This window comes from Dipodomys ordii, unplaced genomic scaffold (assembly GCF_000151885.1).
Source record: "Dipodomys ordii isolate 6190 unplaced genomic scaffold, Dord_2.0 Scaffold90, whole genome shotgun sequence".
Classification (NCBI taxonomy): domain Eukaryota; kingdom Metazoa; phylum Chordata; class Mammalia; order Rodentia; family Heteromyidae; genus Dipodomys; species Dipodomys ordii.
Window position 1 is genome coordinate 9,239,380 of NW_012267306.1, and position 25,610 is coordinate 9,264,989.

General features: G+C 33.5%; 1 protein-coding gene across 1 annotated transcript in view; it reads left to right on the forward strand.

Annotated features, from left to right (window-relative positions):
• The window catches only part of Cacna2d1 (calcium channel, voltage-dependent, alpha 2/delta subunit 1), a 374,122-nt gene that overhangs the window by 322,055 nt on the left and 26,457 nt on the right, over positions 1–25,610 (forward strand). The window contains exons 16-24 of the mRNA XM_013026008.1: positions 2,295–2,372; positions 4,573–4,647; positions 4,912–4,986; positions 6,616–6,672; positions 10,139–10,210; positions 12,042–12,113; positions 16,364–16,425; positions 21,809–21,885; positions 23,782–23,842. Of these exons, the coding sequence (XP_012881462.1) occupies positions 2,295–2,372; positions 4,573–4,647; positions 4,912–4,986; positions 6,616–6,672; positions 10,139–10,210; positions 12,042–12,113; positions 16,364–16,425; positions 21,809–21,885; positions 23,782–23,842 (629 nt within the window). The remainder of the gene's footprint in view (positions 1–2,294; positions 2,373–4,572; positions 4,648–4,911; positions 4,987–6,615; positions 6,673–10,138; positions 10,211–12,041; positions 12,114–16,363; positions 16,426–21,808; positions 21,886–23,781; positions 23,843–25,610) is intronic.

The following is a 25,610-nucleotide window of genomic DNA, read 5'->3' on the forward strand; positions in this document are numbered from 1 at the left end:
TATTCTTACTGATAGTACACATGACATTAGAATAAATGTTGATTCTAAAATGCTGTTTTGAAAGATGAAAGTAAATGTAAAAGAAAAGAAACCCTGGCACATCAATGGAGAACTTTTTTTTTTCTATAATGGCTTAAGAATAAGTAATCCATCATGCATTTCTGGCCATTTGTTTATAAATAAACAAATACAGACACTAAATGCTGAAGATTCAAAATATATACTGGTCAAATATTCAGTTTTTCATAAAGAAGGAAAAGATGTAAAATCTCAAGACCAAATGTAATAATGGTAATATAGGAGACCTCTGGCATTTCAAAGGAAAGAAATCACAAATTTGCTGCTACAATGGAGCATACTTAAAATTGGTGACCTTTTAGATGAGCCTGAGTATAAGTCAGGTCTTGCTAATGGACAGAAAAGAATGAAACCACACAGCAATGAGAGGATATGAAGTTTGGAAGTACTGGCTATATTTAAAAAAAAAAGCAAAAAAAAAAACCAATCCTATGGACGACTTTGGAGATTATTGGACATAATAAGGACAGCAAGGAGAGTAGTACACTATTATAGAAGGATTGTTTTATTTGGGACATAAGGTAACAATAGTTAAAAAGACATGACCAAAGAAACATAGGCTCCATGGTTTCCCTCATTTGTAATAATTAGAATGCACCCATAAATCTACAAGTAAACCCAATGGGTAGTAAAAGAGAAATAATTACACTTGGGCATGATTGATTAATACCTTAAGCATTCACAAAGTGAGAACAAAAGAGGATATTCTTATGAGAATATCACAGGGACTCAAAAGCTATATGCATATGATTATATAAAATAATCTTTATTGAAATGAACTTGAAATGGAAACAAGAGGTGTTTTATTGTATAGTCTGCAGTTCTTCTCTCCACCCCTTTGGTTATTTCCTTTGTCACTGTTTTTTATTTCTGTGCCCTTTGTCTTATATATAAGTTTATCTGATTTGGGGAGAGGAAGAGGAATCACAGAAATGCTAGGACAAAGGATGAACCAATTCAGCAGTGATACTCACTAGACATTATGTTGAAATGAAATATACACCTTGGTGAGTGGGGGGTCAGCAAGGGGAAAATTGGGTGCAAAAATGAGGGAGAGTGTGGCTTTCAAACAGAAATGTACTTATTACCGGAATTTTGTAACTGTAATCTCTCTTTATATTACCTTTATAATAAAATTTAGAAAAAACAAAATAAAATTTAGGAAAAACAAAAAGCATAAACAAAAAAAGATGAAAAAGTTTTGAATTCCAGAAAAAAAAATTCCAGTAGTCAGAAATCTAGTTTTGTTTTCTCACCTATTTGTCACCTATGTTTTCTGACCTCTTCTTTCAGATAGACCCCACTTCTCCAAAGTTTCCAAGACCTCCCAAAACAGTAACAGAATCTAGGCCCCCACCAAACACATGAGCATACTTTATAATCCATAAGACACACAGACACACACAGACACACACACACACACACACGCACTCAAACACACACACCTTCAAATGTCAGTAATTAAAAAAAAAGAATCTGGAGCTGATCTTCATGGATTTATTAATATGTGAAATTCTCTACGTATTGATTAATGGGATGGCACTATTTTTGCCAAACCAAATGATAGCTTCCTGACATCGAATTTTTGTGTTTCCTGGTTTACTGTTTGCTTTTGTCATTCCATATTGTTTTATTTTGAAGGGTGTTTAGGAGTAATATTGCTTCTTTTGGTCAGCATGTTATTATTTAGAATAGAATATGTAGGAAGTTCAATATCAGAAGAATGTTTACTCTATCGTGTCATTCAGCTACTATTTCTTATATAGGGTAAAGGCTTTGGCATAAAAAATCAATGAAAGCTACAGAAATTATTTTAAGTAAATAATTCAAAATAATCTTTTGATTTAATGGAGACTCCTGATACTGGATGTTCTAGTGGAGACTCCCGATACTTGATGTTCAGTTATTCAAAACAATAGGAGTGGGAAGAATTGTGAAGTATCATTCCTTTAAGTTGGATCATTAATTTAAGTTGCTTTTTTTTTTGACTAACATTATTGCAGTACGCATCTCAACGATTAGATGTTACAAGCCTGAACAGCTCTCCCCTCCAACACCCCCCACCCCCGCTTTTTAACTTTGCAAGAGTAGTTATTTACTTTAGTGGCTCTTTGTAAGGGAATTATAAAATAAAGTCTCAGATATCAAAGTCTAATTTAGTAAGACAAAGTTTAAATCATTGCGTTCATTTGCCTTTTCTCTCCATCTATTTTTAGGAACTGGGACTTGTCATTACTGGAACTCTTCCGGTCTTCAACATAACTGGCCAGTTTGAAAATAAGACAAACTTAAAGGTTAAAAGTTAATTGATAAAGTTCTTAATAATAAATGGTACAGTGTGACGTTAAAGCTCCATGTGGATAAGATATTGGGATAAGGGAATACGTACAGTGAGATTCTCTTGTGAATACTGAGGTCAGTGACTACAGCAGCTGTGTGATAACCACCTGGGAAAAAGGAAGTGCAGGTCAAACTCTGTTGCCTAAAGTCAAGATTCAACCTAACTCTGACCTGATGAGAACATGAAGCTGTACACTGGGAGTCATTAGATGAGGAATGGAAAATGTTTATGCGCATTTGAGCGTTTACAAATAGGTTTGAGTTTTTTGTGCATTTCAGAATAAGACATCTAACCTCAAATCATGGTTATGTTTGTATCAAGTATACATACATGTATTAAGTCTTTATTCTTCCAATTTCAAAGTAGTTATTTTTCAGTCCTAACTTAAGGATTGGATTTAGAGTCCTTCCTTCCATTTTTCTCAGACACAGGAAAATGACTTTATGCATTTTGTAAAAAACGCTTACTTTTAGTTGTACTTGAGTATGATCAGTGCAATAGATTCTGCCTGCTGAGAAGTTGTGGGTGATGATTAGAACATCATGTACTTTGTCAAAGACTTTTAATTTAAAAATGGATTTGCATGATGCAATATGAAGACTTCAGGAGTTAAGATTATTTTTAATATTATGCTTATTTTATATTTCATGTGAAACTACTGATACTGGTAGGATATTTCTTTCCAGTTTAAGATTTAATAAGCTGGTTGGACTTAAGCACAGTTCGTTAGGTTGAACACCTTATTTTAATTTTTAGCCCTTCGAAACATTAGTTATCTCTCTGGGCATCATTATCATACTTAAATATCTCTGAGTTCTAAATATTGTAACTTATAATGGAATAATTCTCTAAACTCATGTGTTTTAAACTTATACTCTGTCTTGTCTATATGATTGCTTTAATTTGGCTAGTTTACTTTGCCTAAGATTAGTTCCCTGGAAAAGAACATTTTGTTGTTATAACTGTTATTATTTACTATTTATCATTGATTGATTGATTGATTAATGACTGATTGATTCTAATGCTGGTACTGGAGCTTCAACTCAGGGCCTGGGCTCTGTCCAGGAACTTTATTGCTCAAGGCTAGCACTTGAAGCTCCACTTCTGGATTTTTGATAAATTAATTAGAGATAAGAGTCTCAGGATTTATTACCCCAGCTGGCTTCGAACTGAGATCCTGAGATCTCAGTTTCCTGAGTAGCTAGGATTAAAGGCTTGAGCAACCAGTACCTGGCTTTAGTTTCTCACAGATAGGAATATTTTGTGACTCCTAACTAGATTTTATAATTTTCTTCGGAAACTTGTTTGCACTAATTATTTTACAATTTTTGTAGCTACCTTTAAGACACATTTTCTGCACATTGTCCATCTCTATTTCTTGTGGGTGATGATGATAATAATTTACCACATGGCATCCTTGGCTTGAAACTAAAACCATAATGCTTGTTATTTAGATATGATTACAAGCTATTAACAGGAATTAGCAAAAATGTATTGAGGATTTTATTAAGAATAACATCAAACACTTGAAAAATGATGAACAGAGGTAATACCTTCCTCAAAATCCATTATTTACTTTTACTATATGGCCCATCGTTAAGCTGGACATTGATGTGACACTTGTAATATACAACAAAGTCAGCATACACCCATACATACACACACACAAACACATAGACACACACAAATGTTTTTCATCTGCTGACTATATAAGGAAACATCAGGAAAAAAGAATGCCAGAAGTCAAGTAAAATTTTGTATGTCTTCCATATTTTAGACTTAGTCTAAAATCAAGATTTCACTTAAGTTAGGTAATAGGATTTTGTTAACATTCAAAAAGTATGAAAACCCATGCAATTTGAAACCCAAAGTAATTCATCCTAGAGCATTTATTCTATTACATTCTCCATAACCAGTAGAGTTAGGTTATGAAGAATGAAATAAGGTTCCCACCTAGCAAGTGCAATATGCTGAGTTGAAACACACAAATGTGCACACATGTGCATGCACACACACACAAACACATAATTATGTACCTTTAAGCTAATATAGAATTAATTATCACAGCAAGTGGATAAAGAGGTATAGTGCTTGTGTAGAAATATATAAATATCTAGTATAGAGCTCACTCATTTTATTCCGTCTTGTTATAGAACCAGCTGATTCTTGGTGTGATGGGAGTTGATGTGTCTCTGGAAGACATTAAAAGGCTTACTCCACGCTTCACAGTAAGATGAAATTCATTCTTTTTTTTTAACCTTTCCTATCTTAGAACTATGTACTAATTTAGTTTATCCATAAAGCACTTACATACTTCTCAAAAATTATATACAGCCAGCTTAACAAAGGAACTAAATGTTAAAAAGCATCTTTAAAATAAGATGTAGAGATACTGTATGATTCTTTAGTATACTATACAATGGGCACTTAATAAATAAATTAGAGTTTAGATTGAGATGCAGACATTTCTAACCTATCCTGCTATTTTTCAGCTGTGCCCCAATGGTTATTATTTTGCAATTGATCCTAATGGTTATGTTTTACTACATCCAAATCTTCAGCCAAAGGTATGTGTATATTTTGTTTAGAGTGATTACTGTTTCAGAAAATTAACAATTAATGTTTTTAAGAGTATTTAAAAAGAACCTGATACTTTCTGTCAAAGTCAGCCGTTGTCATTGCTTAGGCCTTATTTTAATACATCTCAATTATGACTTTAATTCAGGCTATAAGGAAAGATTGTTCCAAGCATGGTGTGATCTTGACAAGTGTAATTTACATTTCTGTCCATGCCATGTTTTCCATTGCCTTCTCTTCTGGTAGTTACTTCTGCTCTCTACTTCCCAGACAATTCGTTTTCACTTTTGGGCAAGTTTGTAAAGATAGTAAATAAAAAAAGGAAAATGGATACAATCCTTTAGAAACAGAAAATATTTTTAGATCATAAATATTTTAAATCAACTATTTTATTTTTAACTTTGATAACTTTTTAACCAAGATAAAAACTATATTTTAAAAATATCTCATTTAACTCCATTCAACTTTTGTAATTCTTAAAAGAGATGTTAAATTCAAAATATTTATTTACAAGTAAAATTAGAGAAAAATCTTACACAATTGCAATTTTGTATCTTTAAGATATTGTTTAACTTTGAACATAACTCTGAACATACTTTAAATGGTGAAGGTTTATGGAAACGATATCCTTTTACCTAGGTATAGATATTTATTTTTAGTGACATATTAGAAACACAAGTGTTCACATATACACATATACATGAAGCTGTTAGATATGTTTTAAATCAATAATAGTCATGATATTAAGTACAAACACTAGATATAATAAATTAAATTATTTTGGCTTGTTAAATAGTATTACACATCATAATGATTTTAATTCTCATTTTGAAACTGTTTTCATGCAAAATCTATCATGATGCAAATATTAAGCAAAGATAGCTGCTGATTATTTATGAAAGAATCATAGATTCTTTTATATTATTAAACTATCAAAGCTCCTTTTTATGTCATGTTAAATCATTTTTAATACACTCATCCCTATAAGTTTTGCCATTGTTAAAATTTTTAGTTTTTAAATCTTAAAACAGTTGGAGATTTTTGCAATACCATTATGGGATGCCTATCTAGTAGATTTTTTTGTTTTTTGTTTCTTTTTGGTCGGTCGTGGGGCTTGAACTCTGGGCTTGGGCACTATCCCTCAGCTCTTCAGCGAGCGCTCTACTGCTTGAGCCACAGCGCCACTTCCAGTTTTCTAGTGGTTTATTGGAGATAAGAGTCTCCTGGACTTTCCTTGCTCAGGCTGGCTTTGAACCGTGATCCTCAGATCTCAGCCTCCTGAGTAGCTAGGATTACAGGCGTGAGCCACCGGCGCTTGGCTATCTTAGTGTATTTTAAATTATACCCTTTTACCTAAACCAAGAAAATATTAAAAATAAGCCCATTAGCTTCAAACTGATTTTTACTAAAATAGCAGTCTTTAATCAGTAAAAACTGGTTTTTAGCCTTCTCCTTTTTTATTGACTCATCACATGGCGCATGTCAAATACTTTAAATTCAGATTATGTTCGTATCCTGTCTCTGATTAGGGAAATATCTGACTTAGCTTGATTTCAAGTTAGAGCTCTTATTTGTATTGCTATATAGGATGATGCATTACCGTTTTTCTGTTGCTTCAGCCTATTGGTGTAGGCAAACCAACAATTAATTTACGAAAGAGAAGACCCAATGTTCAGGTAACTGTGTTGCAGGTAGTCTTAGTGGTGCTTTCCAATTTGCTAAATCAGAGTTGAGATCGAGCTTCTGCTCTTCAAGCTTATGAGGGAAGTGGCCTTTCCTGACATCAAGCTTCCAGAGCATGAGAGGGACATGGGCCGCATTTGTCAATAACTATTCTTTATTATGGCAGAGGGGATGCTCTGGCTAACTAAAAATTGCTAAGCAAATGGTTTAATTATAATAATCAGCAATCATGATGGGATGGCTTCCAAGAAATTTTGTTATCAGATATTGGGAGGTTAATATTAATCTGAGGCGATCTTCAGAATTTGCTTGTAAAACTGATTTTTAAGTGTGAATAAAATGCAACTCCTATGTAATGACTTTAAGATATTTCTTAAAATTATTTTCAATAGAAGTCAGAGAAATTTCCCTTTAGCTAATTAAAAATACTCCTAATGGCAAATAAATAGTGTGAGTTTTTATTGCTTCACAGACTCATTGCAAAGTCATCTTATCTCTATGAGCAAAAAAAAGTATGCATATTTCTGTAGAGAGATTAAAAGTGAGCAAGATATGCTGTACTCATAAATTGTTGTGTTGAATGACAACTCCTTTGTACAACTAAAGGATAATATCTATCTGTATATCTACATATAAGTAATTATCTGAAAGAATATTTTTATAGTGTAATGAGAGAATTTCAACAGAAGTTTGATCTTGTAGATTTTCTATGTGAGCCCCCATTTCCTAAAGAGAATTTGAGTTGGTAGAACTGATACCTAATTTGGTTCTACTTTTGTCATGTCTGTATCCTTCAACAGTATCTGGAGGACTTGAGTGTCATTAACCTAAAAAAGAGAGCATTGATCTAATAATTGTTCTGTATTCTACCTACAGAATTAAATAAGTGCATTAATGGCAGGTCCCAACTCCTGGGAGTTGTCATAACTTGCCTCTAAGTAGTTTTAAAGCCCTCAAGTTGTTCTGAAGTTCAGGAATGTTGGGCTAATCAAAGATTTAGTTCCCTTTTAGCTGAATCTCATCTGATACTATACAAAAGTCCTCAAATTGTTTTACTATTCACAGAGATTAAAGTATATGTACACCTTCCTTGAAGCCCTGTTTATTTATACTCCTTGCATGTTTCCTTTTATATAGTATCATAAGTTATACTTTTTTTCAGTGATGTACATTTTAGCAGTTTTTTTTGTTTCTGTAGCAACTTCTGCATGTAACTATTATAGTAAAATTAAAAAAATAAACAAACTGGATGATGGTTTGTATTATTTTTCTTTGTATGCAAAAAAAAAAAGCCTAATGGGAAACTAGCAACCATGTAAGAGTTCTCATTGGCAGGGTACCTGTAGCTCAGGCCTGGTTACTCAGGATGGTTGAGGCCAGCCCAGGCTGGAAAGTGGGTAAGACTTATCTCCAATTAACCACCATAAAATTGGAAGTAGTGCTGTGGCTTGAAGTGTTAGGGTGCTAGCCTTGAGTGAGAAAGCTCAGATACAGCACCCAGGCCCTGAGTTCAAGCCCCCTGAAAGATAAAAAAAATTTAAAAAATAATAATTCTTGATGAGAGAAATAGTTAAGTGTTATAATATTGTAGGAATATTAATTACTAATTATTTCGAGTTCCTATTTTTGTTGTTGCATCCTACCTTTTATTTCATATCCATAAGTGGTGTAGTCATTATTCCAATTTCACAAATGAGAAATATTACATATTTTAAATACATAACATATTGGTCATAAAGGGACCAAAGGACCTAAAAGGGTCCTTTCTTCAATATGTCTTGATGTCTTCATAGTAGAAGATAGTCCTTCTGAATTTTCCACTTCCAATGCCTATGATGAGTCTTAAGAAAAGTAAGTGGTTGCCAGATTGCCATGTCCAAACAAAAGTATGCCTTGATCTTTTTCTTTCATGATTTGATTTCTTTCTGTGTCTTTCTATGTTGGACTGGGACATGACCTGCATATTGTCAACTCCTGATTATGCCTCCTTCCTGCATGCTGTGTGGGTCTGCCTGTGCTATGCATTACCCATTGCATGTAAGATAAACATTCAGATTCTGTTTTCATTTCATCATTTGCATTATGCTTACTTTGTTTTGCATTGAGTTTATTGAAATTTTGATTCCAGAGCTATGGTGTTTGTGTGAATATGTTTATTTCACAGGGCACAAAAGAGGTGTCTCTAAAACATTAGATTGAGAATCTCCATTGTTAGGGACTTTGTAAATTTACTTTTATAACCAAATGTTAAAAAGGATTTAAGATTGTAGGATTTAATTTCATACACAAACTGAGGTACTTTCAGTATTAGTGTTTTCTGCTACATTTCAAGTGAATATTTGCTTTAAAACAAAAACAAGCTATCCAAACAATGTTTACTATTTTCATCTTTGGAAAAAAAATCAAATATGTATTTTTTTGTCTTCCACAACCCACTGATTATTAATAGAATTAGTCTAAGAAGTCAATATTTCTTATATTACAAAAGACACCAACGATTATACTTTTACTTTGCAAAATTTTTATCTATCAAAAACCATAAGATCAAACATTGATTGTTTGGTTGGAATTACTTCTTAAAGGAATTATTTTGTCATCATGAAGAAACAATCTTATCTCATGTACTCTGTCATTCCATATCTAAATTGGATATCCTTTATTTAAGTATATTTTTAACCTATTGATATTGTTTGGGAGGCCTATCATACTAGAATTATGTTTAAAGCAAATTTCAAATCTGAAACTGTTAAAATTTCAGGTATCTTTACACTATTTGAGGTCTACATTTATTGCTGGCTCATAGTTAATTATAAATAGTTAACTATATGGAAAATAGTTATTGTTAACTATATATGGAAAATAGTTATTGTAACTTAGTTTCTAAAATTTGAAATTATAAAATTGTATGCATCTATTAAGGTTTTGTTATTTAGAGTACTTGGGAAATTCTAGTACACCATGTTATATAACAAGTATTGCAATGAGGATTCATACAGTTTGCATATTAAATAGTCAATCTCATTTTTGTATTTTAAAAATGATAATATCATATTAGATAAATGAATCAAGGTTGCAGTATTATCTGATGCAATTATACAAGTGTGTAATCTGATTTTTTTTCCACAGTGAACATTGATATACCAGGAAAAGGTGGTAGATGTTAAAGTAGAAAATATGCTCAGTGAGCGTAGAATTTATTTCTAGTTAGGCTTCAGTTGAAATAGCAGATTTCAGTTGATAATGTTTAGCAGTTTGTCTGCTGCACTTAAAACTAACTTCTATCTTTGGCTACTTATATACATATACATATGAAAGAAGAAAAGTTCATACAATTATTAATGTCTTTTAGGTAAGTATTTTAACAGAATTAATTTTGTATTTAAATATTCATTGAATTACTCTGTCGGTAGCATAACTTATAATATTATATTTACTTAAGTATTACTGTCTTCTCTGTAGAACCCCAAATCTCAGGAGCCAGTCACACTGGATTTCCTTGATGCAGAGTTAGAAAATGATATTAAAGTTGAGGTGAGTGCATTCAGGATGAAATATGACCTCAAGTCTGACACTGGAGTCTTCCATTTACAAGTTCCTGATCATAGCTATAGCATGGAAATCCTGCACCACTGTCCTCATCCCCAAAATTATTCCCATGAGAAGAAAAAAATATTTGAGTGTGGCCTTAGTTATTTTTTTTCTTTCTCATTTAACATGTTTTGTCGAGGGTAGATGAGGTGAAGAGGAAAGAGAAATGAATGGAGAGAGGCAGGGTAGGCAAATGCAGTCATAATATTCCATGTACATACGAGAATATGGAACAAGGTCACTTGAGGGGCAATTAGGTTGGGAGAAATGTAAGAAAATGCTGGAAGTGGTAACACTTGTTTGTACTCACAAACTGAAATGTTGAATTGAAACCTTTGTAGACAACTACTTAAAGATAAAAATTAATGTTTTAGATAGAGCGTAACTCTTTCAATGCAAAAAAATACATTTTAGTAAAAAAAGTAGAGTTTTATGATGCTGTGAATTTGAGAGGAGTTTGAGGGGATCTAACCATCCCATCAAGTGACAGGAGAGTAAACTGGGAAAGAAGCTGCAATGCCTGAGGACACTTTGAAAGCAAATGTCTACTATATTTGGAAGACATAGTTACATGTCATTTCCTCTGAGGACCTTTAGTTATCATAAAAATAATTATTTTAATAATAAAGATAACTTATTAAATGGATGTCAAGGGCCTATGAAATGTTAATATCATTATCATTATTATGTTGGTTGTCCAAAGGCCATGTTTGAAACACAAAGAGGATAAATAATCTATACCTACTCAGAGAGTAAGCAGCAGAGCCAGGCCTTTACCTTCTAGATCACAGACTTTTAGCATTGTTCTGCTGGATTATTTGTTCCTTTACACATTTACTTCATCATATAGCCAGATGAGTTAATTTTTTCATCAGCAGAGTGCTGGAGTGTTTTAGTTGATTAAAGAATATTTGTTGTAAAATATTTGGTATAATGATGTGAGATAAAGTCCCATGGTGAAGAGATTGGTGTCTTTCCTTTTACTACCATTGAGTCATCATCATAATCCAAATAGCACCTCTAGTCTCATTTTTCAACTCTCAAGCAACATATTGACTGAATAAAATAACATTAAGAATTTAGAAAAGGGCCTGGTTTGTAAAAAATTCTATTGTTTTTGAGCAACTCAGAATGGACATTCAACTTACACGAGGAACTTTTATTATCTGCTCTTCACTTTCAGATGCGAAATATTTTAACCAAGGTAGAATCATCAAATATTCTTCAAATGTAAATGATGTCTTTCATCACACCATTTTTTTCACTTATGTATACTCCAAACCTCTAATATGAAACATTAATGTTATACAAAATGAAAAAGAAGTTAAAGGAAATTCTGAGAATTTCCCAGTAGGACTGTGATATTTTGTGAATGTATGTGACTTGATTATTTTTAAGAATTTGGGAGACTGCCCTAAGTAAATTAAATTGTAATCAATTAAATCTTCATAGGTCTTTAAAATTCTGTCTCCTATACTTTTAGGGGGTACTAGTTATAATAAGTAAAAATAATGAGAAGTAATTATACTTTCTCATATGAACTTGGTTATTTGAGTGAAATAGACATATGAGCTATGCCATATTGTTAATTTTGTAAATACATATTATTTCTAATTCAGTGAGTATTTTTCTGGATTTTGATTGACTGTAGAAGGGGGGTTACAATTTTGTGGCTACTTTCACTTAAATATTGCCAGCCAAATGACAAGTGATTACTCTTTTGATAGTAATGTTTCAAATTAGTGAATTAAACTAATTACTCATTCTCCTTTAGATTCGAAATAAGATGATAGATGGGGAGAGTGGAGAAAAAACCTTCAGAACTCTGGTTAAATCTCAAGATGAGGTAAGAATTAATTCAGGCTTATTCTTGTAATTGTGTATAAAAAATGGTTGATGTTAGTAATCTAACTTTCTATTACTCTAGCCTTTTCTTATAAATAGGGATGTCTTTAATAACACAATTCCCTTATTTCTCAAGGTACTTCTTTATCTGGAGGATTTCATTTGGATTTTTTTTCTGGTATTGTGCTCTAATTCTGGGTTAGATGCTACTTTGGCTGACCTTTTAATATTTGAGCCATGCCTTCCAGCCCTGCTTCTTCTTATTTGGGAGATGAAGTTTCAAGGGCTTTTCTTTTGGGGCTGGCTTTGTACCTTGATCCTCTGCATCATAGCCTCCTGAGTAGTTAGAATTATTCCCATAAGCCACCAATAGGGGGCCAAGATATTTTTAACTACTTACATTTTTGAAATAAAGTTGTTTAGGCATTTCAATGTATTCCTATAGCATTAACAATGTGCTCTTTAAAAAACCATATCTGAAAGCTGTGTTTTATGCCTAGATAGATGGTTTATGACTATAAACCATATGTCTTATGACTATAACATACTGGGTTGAGAATGTGGCTTAGTGAAATGTGCCTTGTCTAGCATGCAAAAGAGACTGAGTTACAATCGAAATAATGAAAATTTTAAGGTTACATTTAATAGCTGTATTATCCTGAATCACATGTGTAGATATTCTAATTATTATAGTCCACATTTCAGCTTTTTGTTTTAATTTTTCTGGCTTGATTTATCTCTTTTCACTGTTTATGTGCCTTATTTTTCTTTTGTTTTCTTTTCTTTACTTTTTGTTGGTTGTGGTGCTTTAACTCTGGGCCTGGGTGCTGTCTCTCAACTCTTCAGCTCAAGGCTAGCACCCTACCATTTGAACCACAGCACCACTTCCAGTTTTCTGGTGGCTAATTGGAGATTAGAGTCTCAGGGACTTTCCTGCTGGGCTGGCTTTGAATCACAATCCTCAGATCTCAGCCTTCTAATTAGCTAGGATTACAGGCATGAGCCACCAGCATCCGGCAATGTACCTTATTTTTCTACTAGTAAATCTGAAATTCATAAACAGCCAAACCATACTCTGAATAACCACTGAGGTCTATGATAAACTTCCATTGCTCAGTACTCCAGAGAAACTTAGAAATGAGCAGAATACCTGTCCATCTTCAGTCATATAGAGAAACAAAACAGATATTTGCTTATTTGAAATAGTCCCAAACTCTAGAAAACTCACAAACTTTTGTGCCTGAAAGTTCAAGTTTTTATACATAATTCATATATTTTGTCTTAAAATCTTTTTCTTTGGTGGAGGGCAGTAAAATAATTTGAACTCAGGGTATTGTGTTTACTTGAGCCTCTGTGTGTGTGTGTGTGTGTGTGTGTGTGTGTGTGTGTGTGTGTGTGTGTTGATTATTTTGAGGTAGGAATTGCTTTTCATCAGCATGCACTTGAGCCATAATCTGCCTACTTTTAGGATTTGATTCATCACTGGGATTACAAATGTATACCACCTCCCTCTGCAGAGATGGAGTTTTGTGATCTTTCTGCCTGGGCTAGCCTGCAGTCTTTATCCACACAGTCTCAGCATTCCATGCATTCTGGGAAGACACGTGCTTCCCCCTGACCCAACTACACATTGAGAAGGAATCTGATGAACTTTCCAGCCTAGACTGGCCTCAAACTACATTCCTCCCATTGCCAGCCTCCCAAGCAGCTAGAATTATAGATGTGAGACACAAATGCCCAACAACATCCTTTACTTTTTTAGATGTAGATTTTCCTTTCTAACACTTCAGAAGATCATTCTCTAAGATGGGCCTAGGAAACATAACCTCTGCTATTTCCAGAAAACAAGAACATGTACATAATTATTAAAATATCACCTCTACCTCACAATGTTAGCTCATGACAGTAATCTTAACAACTGAGGAGGCTGAGATCTAAGAATCACAGTTTGAAGCCAATGCAAGCAGGAAAGTCCATGAAACTTTTTTTATTGGGTGTGTGGGGGGGGGTGTTTCAGGTCATGGGGCCTGAACTCTGGGCCTGGGTGCTGTCCCTCAGCTCTTCAGCACGTGGCTAGCACTCTACCACTTGAGCCACAGCGCCACTTCTGGCTTTTTTTTTCCTGCTTATGTGGTGCTGAGGAATCGAACCCAGGGCCTCATGCATTCAAGGCAAGCACTCTACCACTGAGCCACCTTCCCAGCCCCAGAGCCACCTTTCCAGCCCCAAAACTCTTGTCTCCAATAAACTACCCCCCAAAAAAAGATGGAAATGAATCTGTGGCTTAAGCAATAGAGTGCTAGCCTTGAACCAAAAATACTTAGGGACCCCATCCAGGCCCTGAGTTCAAGCCCCAAGACTGGCACCAAAAACAAAAACAAAAACCACTCTAGTTGCTTGTGATTTAAAATTTCCTCAGAAAGCCATCTTGTCAAATTTACTAAGAATGGAAAAATAAATTTCTGGATTTAAGAAACTAAGTATAAAATATGTTTAAAATTATTTATTTATTTGCTTTATTATGACTCAAACAGAAAAAAGATTATGATTTCTATTACAATATTGAGAAAATTATTTAATATTTTATTTCCTAAATTTAATATTTTTAACCTGTTGGACAACACTAGTTTGTCATGTTTTATTATGACTAGTAGTAAATATAAAAACATTGTCTTTTAAATTTTGTTTATTAGATCATAAACCTCTTAATCAACTTGCCTATATCCTTTCAATTCAACACAGAAACACACACTTACACAAATGCATGCACACAATCACATACATGGCCATACAGGTGTTTGTTGTACAGGAGCAAAATTATGTCATAAAAATGGATTTAATGAACTGGATTGTGGATTATTAACAGAGTAATTGCCCAGTGTTTGTGAACCCCAAAACTTGATCCTCAGCATTGTCCAAACAACAACAACAAATAAAAATGATAAAGCCAAAGCAAAACAACAAAAAATTCTGTGTATTTGGTATGTTTGTCTTTACCTCGCAAATTTAAGTACCTTACCTCTACTTTAAGGCTTATTTGTCAGCAAGTTATGGGAAATAATATCTACTCTAGATGTTGTAATAAATAAGACATAACAGTAAGGTACTGAACAAAGTGACTAATTCTGAGTAACACTTCTGTAAATGTTATAGTGGTGAAGGTGATAATATGGATAACGTAAAAAAATCTTATTTGCTATCAAATAGAAGAAAGGTTCTATATTCATGAAGTTCTTTAACTCTGGGCTTCTTTTTCCTAGGAGATCTAATGTTTGTCTAACCGTCAGTGACACTAACTAGCTTCTTATAATTGTCATCAGAATGTCAATAGTGGTTTAACAGTAATATGCCAATCATATTTGAATATAGAGAAGCTGACCGCATTCACTTTCTGCTGCTATAATCATTTGCTCTTACATATATGCAAATATGGAAATATTTGAGCCTTGTCCCATATTTTATAGTCTTATTTCATTATTAATGTTTTCAGGAAATGTTGCTTTCAAGCTTTTGGAATGAATATTAACATTTTATCCTGATAAGTTCTGTATCTTTCACAAACATTATATATGTATTTGTGAATACTAGATTAAAATTTCTTTGAACAATTAGTGTGTACTAAAAAAACATGAATGATTCATATATAAAACATGTCTTGAGTGCAGAATATTAGTAGAAAGAGGAGACAAATGGAGGAGAAGGGAGATAATTATAGCCAAAATATTTTAGGCACACCTGTGAAAATAGAATGATGAAGCTTGTTGAAACTGCTTACAGAAGAGAGGGGAATGATGGAGGGACAAGTCTGTTTAAGGAGCATTGTATGCATATATGGATGTAACAAAACGAAACTCCGCTCTGCAACTAAGTCATGCTACTAAAATGAAAATATGGGTGAAAGTGTCATCATTTATGTACTTAGTGTGTTCTATAATTTTATTTTATATACATATGAAACACAATAAGTATGTAGAATATATCATGTATTTGTGTATAAGTAGTGTATAAGTGGTGATGGATCACAAGATTTATAAGATGTTATTACATACTAGAGGTGTGGCTTAAGTGGTAGAGCACCAACATGAGCAAAAATGCCAAGGTGTAGGGCCCTGAGTTCAAACCCCTGTACCAGAAACAAAATTGTTAATAATAATCTGTTATAAAATAGCTCTACTCTTTATAGGAAATTATGCAGATAAATATGAATACATGTGAAGGTGATAATAACTATACCAAACTATTTTTTTCTAGAGATATATTGACAAAGGAAACAGGACATACACATGGACACCAGTCAATGGCACAGACTACAGGTAATTAATGATATTAACGAGCTTATTGGCTTCTTAACCTCAGTAGACAATTTTTAACAGTTAGATGTTGTCTTTGTATTTTCATAACCTGTTTTCAATATAATGTTCATTAGAGAACATTAGTGGGGACTGGTGACTCATGCCTGTAATCCTAGCTACTCAGGGGCTATGCTTGGAGGTAGAGGTTAAAATCAGCCTGGATAGAACAGACTGTGAAACTCTTATCTCAAATTAGTTACCAAAAAACCCTGAAGTGGTGCTGTGACTCAAAATGTAGAGCCCTAGCCTTGAACCAAAGAAGCTCAGGAGCACAATCCAGGCCCAGAGTTAAAAAATTACTGGAGTGTTATTTATAGGATATAAAGATGGGAAAAAAGATAACAATATAAAATTTAGAAACAGAAATATATGTGACATAAATCCACATACTTTGAATGATTATCTAAGTAATAAAATTTTGTGAAATCTTTATAATAGTTTGAACTTACTACTTCCTCTGACTAAATTTTTAAGTTTAAGTCATTTTTAACTCATTTTGCTTACATTACATTTGAGTTGCAAATTGACATAAAGTTAAAGTGTATTTTCTTGACATGGTATTTGACATAAAGTGTATAGTTGCTCTCATTTATTTACCCACACAAAATAGCTGTTCAGTGACGTCCCGATCCCTCTCGTTGGCTGGGCCTTGGAAAACTGGACAGCCCTAATATTCAATAATCTTTTTTCAAAATATTGTTTCTTCAAATTTGTTGAGCTTCTCCTTTACTTTCTTGACTATCAAGAAAGCTCACTGCTTTCCCTGTGGTTCTGAATTTTCAAAACCCTTAGATTCATATGAATATAAGCTGTCTTTGTATGGTCTCTGTATCTGTCTCCTCTCTTTCTCTCTCCTTCCTTCTCTTCTTCCTTCTCTTTCTTCTTTCTTTCCCCCTCTCCCTGCAGTCTCCTACATTCACATTGATCAATGTTGCTCATACTTTTGCCCCTCAAATCTTCCATGGATACCTTCTGGTTAACTACATCATGCTCTTTTCCAGTCTTTATAAACACTGCTACTACTCAGCCTCAGGATCTCTGAACCTGAAGTCATTTCTCTCTATAATGAATTTCCAATACTCATATCCTCATCTTTTTCATGCTTTTGTGTGCTTTTTGTTTTCTTTTTTTTTTGGGGGGGGGGAGTGGGGAAGGGTCAGTTGTGGGACTTGAACTTTGAGCCTAGGCACCATCTTTCAGCTCTTCAGCTTAAGGCCACTCTACCACTTGAGCCACAGCGCCACTTCTGGTTTTCTGAGTGGTTTATTGGAGATAAGAGTCTCACAGACTTTCCTGCCTGGGCTGGCTTTGAACCATGATCTTCAGCTTTCAGCCTCCTGACTATCTAGGATTACAGGCATGAGCCATGGGTGCTTGGCTTCTTTTTGTCATCTTATAAAGGCCTTTTCTAATCATTTCATTCAAGTAGTAAGTACCTCATTATATTCCCTGTCTCTCTCTATAACACCTACCATGATTTGTCATTTTACCTTATCCACAACACACTTCACCTATTTAGAGATTTATTTCTATTATTTACCTTTTGTTTTTTTTTTACTAGCAATTATTAATAGAGCAGGGGATGTTCCCTGCTTCATTCATGTCTTCATTACCAGCTTCTAAGAATTACTAACTTCTAACATATAATAGGATCAATATAAAACTATATAGAATGTGTTTAATTTGAAGAATTTGAGAATTTTTATATTGAATGAGTTTCTGATCTTCTTGAACTTGTCAAATTATACAATGATATCCAAAACTTTGGCAGCAGCAATGAACTGAGATGTTTTAGGCTTACATGTGATGACTATTATTGAAATGGATAGGTTCTTTTTCTTTTGCTCCTTCCTCCTGACTCTATTGCACACATATAACTTAGTGGTGGTGTGGGAGAGGGGAAGACTAGAAAGTTGGGGACACCTGCACTTTGTTGTTACCACAGGACTTGTCTCCAAGAGGAGATGGTCAAGTCTTGACATCATGCTACTCTACATGATAGTTCTTCACTTCCTTCAGCTCCAGGATTTAGTTAGAAATGCCAGAAGGACTATTTTAAATATTCAACATCTATTAATTCCTAGCTCTAACTTTTACATAGACATTTCTATATATTTCCGCAATCTTTATGGATTTCCTATTCTCCTTCCTTTATGTATTTTTTTTTATTATTGTCACCTTTCAGTTTTTGGATACACCTGTCATGACATATGAAAAAAGAGAAAGTCTGAAAACCTTTGGCCTTTAAAGATTTGATAATTCAAATAAAAAGTATTGTGTGCACAATGTGGAAATGTGCACTTGCCTTAGTTGCTTAGATAAATAAAATCTGCATTAGAAGCACTTCATTATTTGACCTTGAAAATGAGGAAGGTGTGAGGTGATTCTTTTGACATCATAAGGCTGTCTGGGAGCTGTTTAAACTACTCCATTATATTTTATTGTGTTTTTATTGTCTTACAATTTACATTATCAAACTCTTTACCTTATGCACAAAATGATATCCAGAGTGTTAACAAGATTGTTGTGGTTTTTCAAGTTTAATATTGCTTCTTATTCGCAGACATTAAATTAGTAATTCCAAAGCTGATATGTACATCACACGTTCCTAACCTCACCTGTCTGCCCTGTCAGATCTGGCATTTCTGTCGATGCATATTTCACTGTTTTCTGAAGAGATTCACCTTTCTCACATTCTATATTTTCCTCACATCTTCCCTTCCCAAGTTTCTAGCTTTAAAATCCTTAAACTAGTTCTAGTCCCATTATAATTATTTCCTTGAATCTCTTCACAAATAAATTAGCAAATAGTAATTGGAATAAAATTTAATATTTAACCTCAAGAAAAAAATACATTTGGACTGAAGGTGATATCAAATTTCAGACAGCTGGTTTCTGTCAGCTAAAACTTTGATCAATCTTGGGTACTGTATTTTTAAATACCATAACAAATCATTTGATTGAATATTTTCTCTCTTTTAATGAAGAGCTTACTTTGATGGAAATAAATAATGGAGTTGAAAATTAGACTATGTCCATTTAACCTAATTGACTATACTTACATGAGTCACAGAAACCTTGTATGAGCTCAACCATCCAACCATCCACTTTATTACACTTGCCTCTAATAGGAAATAAATCAGCCTTCATATATTAATTTTATATGGAAAGAAAAGACAATATTTCATATGAGAAAATGCTGGGACTGTGTCCTACTTGGTAATATATGAAAGAAACAACTGTAGGCTTTAGTTGAAAAAATAAGTATAGCCATTTTTCTTTTGAATGGTTGTGGCAATGAATAACATCACTCATATAGGCCAGTACAATGTGATTTTGATATCCCAGTCTTAATACTTCTATTGTATTCCTCATGGGCTTCCAAACTTCTTTGTGTGTGTGATCCATGAGATGTAACCCACATAGTGACAGTGTCTCAGTCACACAATAGAATGTTATCAGTTTTAACTATAAGTTTCTCTTAGCAATAAATGGCGATGGAGCAATAAAAATGCCCTAATTTCCCTAGAGAAATTTGTAGGAGACAGTCTTCAAATGCTCAGTAATTCTGCTCTCCATTTTATAAATGGCAAGTGAATTGTGAAAGGTCATTCTTGCTTTCAGACTGATTGCATTGCTTATTTTAATTCTTCCTTCTGCTTCCACTTGAAGTTATCGATAAAAAAATGCAGAAATTTTCATTAACTCTACATAACATTTTATTTCCCTGACCTTTTCCCATAAGGAAAGTCTGTGAATTACTTAATGATTGTAAAAGTTTTGGGAATTGGACGTAACAAGCCTTGACTCATTTTGCTATCTTTTCTGCATAATTAAATTTTAACAAGTAAACCTTGCCTTTCTTATCATTATATTTCCATTTACCATTTATATTCCTAAAAAGGAAAATCTGAACATGTATAATCTATCTTAGTTTATATTGTCCATGTCTATATAGCATATAATGAGACTCTATGTTTCTATCCTCGAAGCTGGGAATACAGAGGTTTGAATGAGTTAAATGATTTACAAAATGTCTAGGAACAACAAAATGCCTACAAATGCACGTCTTTTCCCCCAAACCAATACTATTTGCAGGAAATCGTGGAAGTAAATGTCCAGTGACACAATTGGCAATGTCAAGAATCTTTTTGTAAGAAATTGCATTGGATATCTTAGAACTATGGTCATATTTTTCACAAAGTAGCTTTCTTTTCATGGTAGCTTTCTTCTAATTTTGGGGTAGGAAAGGTCATTTGCAACTGCAAATGAGGACATAGGATCATTAGTTGTGTCTCCTTTGAGTTTTAGCCATTGTGAAAGATTACATTTTATATGTTACATATTACATATGATTAGCATAGAGTTGGATTATCGTGGACTACTGGATTGTTTAACAGTTCTAAACATCACAAGTCTTATTAATTAGACATTTCATAATAAGTAAGGTTATCTGCTTTGCAGCTTTTTATTTTAACCAATTATTAAGGTGTTAGATATAATGACAGGCATGTTTAAAAATCTTTGTTTTCTAACCTGTTCTGAGTTTGTTCTAAGATTTGCACTCAAATGCTCTTCTATTTAGGACATCTAGCTGGAGATAGATTAACCCCATGGGCTTTGTAAACTATGGAGCTGAAGATATATTTCCTGTTGTATATAATAAATCTACTTAATCGTATGGGATATGCACACTAAATCATTTGTACAACTAGTCTTGCAATTGTGTAAGAGGCAATGAAACACAGAGATAATCCCTACACTAATGCTATAAAATATCTGAATTTACCCGTCAGCAGACACGAGGGAACTTGACTAAGAATCATAGTTTTAAAATAGTAGGCATTTAATCCCTCAAAAGAATACATTCCCAATGTCTGTATGCAACAATGAAATGCTAGCAATAATACTTCTCCATTTATGATTTTTCTTTGAAAAATATAGACCATATATTAATGAGAGAGTATCCAAAGTGGTATGACATGTTTGCTTAAATATATGTGTATAGCTAATGGTATTCTTTTTTGACAATATTAATAGTGTAAAACATTCAGGAGGATAGTAGGGAACCTAAAGCTTTCCTTAGATAACTTATGACTGCAATAGGTAGCTTATTTTCCATGTTTCTTGATCCTCTACCCTTTAGAGGGCTATATGACTACATGGCAAGAACATAATTAAGTACTCTATTTGAGGAATGCATTTTCTTGTCAAAGAAGTATGTCCTTTCCTTTCTATGAGGAAGACCTTTGGATTTTCCCATGATCTTGATGTGTCTCTTTTTTTTTAAGTTATGTTTCATTTTTGTTTGTTTGTGTTTATGCTTCTCTTGTTTCTATTGCAGTTTGGCCTTGGTATTACCAACCTACAGTTTTTACTATATAAAAGCCAAAATAGAAGAGACAATAACTCAGGCCAGATGTAAGTACTGTGAAAGCAACTTGAGGGTCTCTTTGTTATCTCTTAGTCTCAGATGTTTAAATACGTCTACATTCTAGAATACCCAAGGCTTACACATTTTAGTAGGTGCTGCTGTTAACAAATATACAGCAATGATTCTAACCCATTCCAAACATGCAAGGAACAAGAAATATTCTATATGGATAGAATATAAGCAGGTACTCCAGTCTCACTGGCAGTCCCCATCACCCTTCCCTGCCTTGCTATGTGCTTGTAGAATCATTGCAATGCTGTGTCCTCTGTCACTGTCATTTTAAGGGTGTGCTAACTGGTGTGAAATGTTTTAAATGCTAATTATCAACATAGTTTCTATTCATGGCACTGTGCAAGTAAAGCTTTTCCTTTTCTTATCTTTCCTTTTCTTCTTCTTTTTTTTCCTTTGTGCATTTGGCCAGAATGATATTGTGCTTGGCAATTAACTTCTTTCCATAATCAAATTAATGTCTCAGTAACTCAAATGGATTAGTTTCTTTTAAAGCATCATGTGGAATGTGGAGTAATTATTAAAACACTAGTGCATATTTCAAGCTGTTGTTAATACTTATTTTGTTTTGGGGGAACTAGATTTAGTAAAGTAAAATGACCATCATATCCTTTGAACAAAAGGATATTAAATTAACGGTCTAAAATTTTTCTGTTAGGACTAAATTAAAAATCCACATCTGATATTTTTTTATGTCCAACTTCAAAGTAAATTCAGTTTCCTTCATTTCTGTCAGGATTTTTGTTGTCGTTGTTTTGCAGACCTACTGTACCTATCACAATATAAGCTATACATTTAAATTTGTACTTTCATATAACAGATATGATGGTCCTTTAACAAGCTGCAATTTTGCATGAGCTAATACTTTACTTGGTAAAGGAGGGGATGAGTAGTGAGTCTCTGGTGATTGGTACGTGATTCTGTTAGTTCATAGGTTGACGTCCTTAGTATTTTAGCTGCCTTAGCTGCTTTGCCAAACAGACATTTGAAATAACTTTAGTAGTGAAGGTATTCTAGTAAAATCGACAGACATACCTCCCAGCCTTCAAAACTATGTGTCTTTCTTTCCAGACTACAACTGTACATAAATGAACCTTTGATCTATGCACAATATTTTTATTCAAGAAAGGCATTGAATAAAATATTGTTTGTGACCCCCCTTTGCTTTACCCTCTTTTTTTTGTTTCCCTGCTTTCTCTTTCTGATGGATTTACAGCAAAAAAGGGAAAAATGAAGGGCAAGTATTTTCTTGTTGCTCAATTTCTTTCTGTTTAGTACATTTGACATTTCCACTGATATTTCCATTCCTATTGGATCTTACCCTCTGTGCTTCTCATTTGCTGGGTTTTCCTCCATGAGCACTCAAACATAAGCAGCAAAAATGAGGGAAAAATATACTTGTATTTTCATATGCAACTCAATTCACATTGAAGATTCTATCAATCTAATATAAAGAATGTTATTAATTCATTAAGTGCAATCAAAAGTTTATTAAAATCATGTTCTTTATAATTCTAGTATACTCTTTTCTATGGATATTTTAGATGTAATGCCTCATGTTTTGTAGATATTAATCTCTTTTCTAAACAAGTATTTGTAGGGCTAGTAAATGGACAATGTTTTATCAGCTATATTTGTTGTGATAATGAAGTTAATCTATAGTATGATTTTATTATTATATTGGGAAGCATTGAGGACCTTTACAGTTCTTTTTTTGTTGTTGTTGTTTGTTCGTTTCAACTTTAGGATGTAAGTAGTCTAGTTTTAATTTTTCTTACTAGGTACTCTTTCTAATGTTTTCACACTGTCATAGACTCTCTCCTAGATGATACATTCTGTATTGATCATCTAATACTGTAACATTGTCTTCACAGACTCAGAAACCCTGAAGCCAGATAATTTTGAAGAATCTGGCTACACATTTTTAGCACCAAGGTTGGTTTGATTTTGTTGTTCTTTGTTGAAACTTGCATTGCTGGGTAAAGCCTTCAAAAAAAAAGTTCCCAATTCAGATAAGGCTGTCCATGGCTAGTTCTATGTCAGAGTATGAAATTGAAGTGAAGATGAATTTAAAACAGGACAAGTGGGCTGTATATTCATCTTAATATTTGCTGAGCTCTGTGTTCCAGATAATATGCTAAGTCATTTTTGCAATGATAAATAAGACAGATGTAGGTTTTGATTTCTGTGGCACACACACACACACATACAGGAGATTTGTATATTTACAATTGATTGTGTGTGAACACACATTCAAATGTATCATCTATAATGTATATATGTATATTCTATGTACAATCAGGTATACATAGATATGTATGTATCATCATATATATGCATGCATATGTGTATTTATGCAGATGTCTGGAATGTTTGGTTTTATAATGTTTAATCCCATAATTAATGTTTGATGTTTAATCTCATAATGAGATTAGCCTTCTGAAAAAACAGATTTTATTTTATGATATTTTTATACCAGTCCTGGGGCTGGATTTCAGGGCCTGGAGACAGTCCCTGAGAATTTTTTGCTTAAGGCCACCACTTGATCCATAGCTCTACTTCCAGCTTTTTTGTTGGTTTATTGAAGAAAACAGTCTCACAGGCTTTCCTGCCCAGACTGGCTTTGTACCACAGTTGTCAAAGCTCAGACTCCTGAGTAGCTATGATGACAGGCATGAGCCAGTGGCACTGGGTGGAAAATACATGTAATATAATTTGTTGTCTCATAAAATTTTACATATTAACAATCTTTTTACTCAGTTATATTCTTCTCCCCACTTAATCTCCTTTCTCCACTGATAATATAATATTTAGCTTATTTCCTTAATTTTTTTTTTTTTGTCAGTTGTGGTCTTGAACTCTTAGCCTGGGCATTATCGCTGAGCTCTTCAGCTCAAGGCAAGCTCTCTACCATTTGAACCACAGTGCCATGTCCAGTTTTCCGGTGGTTAATTGGAGATAAGAGTCTCAGGGACTGTCTTGCCTGAGCTGGCTTTGAACTGTGATTCTCAAATCTCAGCCTACTGAGTAGCTAGAATTACAGCTGTGAGCCACCAGTGCCCAACTATTTAGCATATTTCCATGTTCTTAAAATTATTTGAAAGTATTCAGACCTCCGTGTTCTTTATTTTTATTTATTTCCTCAACATTTGACCCAAACACTTATCAGTCTGTTTTAAAATGAAGGTAATTCCTGTTTATCTAAGCTTTTGTGTTTTTTTCACATTGTTCAGAACCTAAGGAGAACTTATAAAATTCTGAGTAACTCTTATTTCTGCATAAGCAGATTTCTGAATTCTGATTCATATTTTCTAAATGTCCCAGAACAAAATCTTAATTCGCTATAAGAATGTTAGTATATACTTTATATGTCTGGGTGAAAGTAGAACGTCAAGACATGCTTAACTGTTCTGAGAAGGAGGATGAAGGAGACAGATGGGGATGAGATTAATAGAATGCATTACATACATGTGTGGCAGTCTCATAAAGAACTCCTCCCAGGTACCAGTAAAAAGAAATCTCAGTAAAATAAAATATGTTAACATATAATGCATAAAAAATTCTAGTGAATATTTTACATTTATTTCAATTTCTTTATGAAACTATAAAATCTTTATAATTGATAAGCGTATGAGACAACCTAATATATATTGAGCACTAACTGTCCTGCTGTTTGGCATTTAGTATAGATTTCCTATAATTA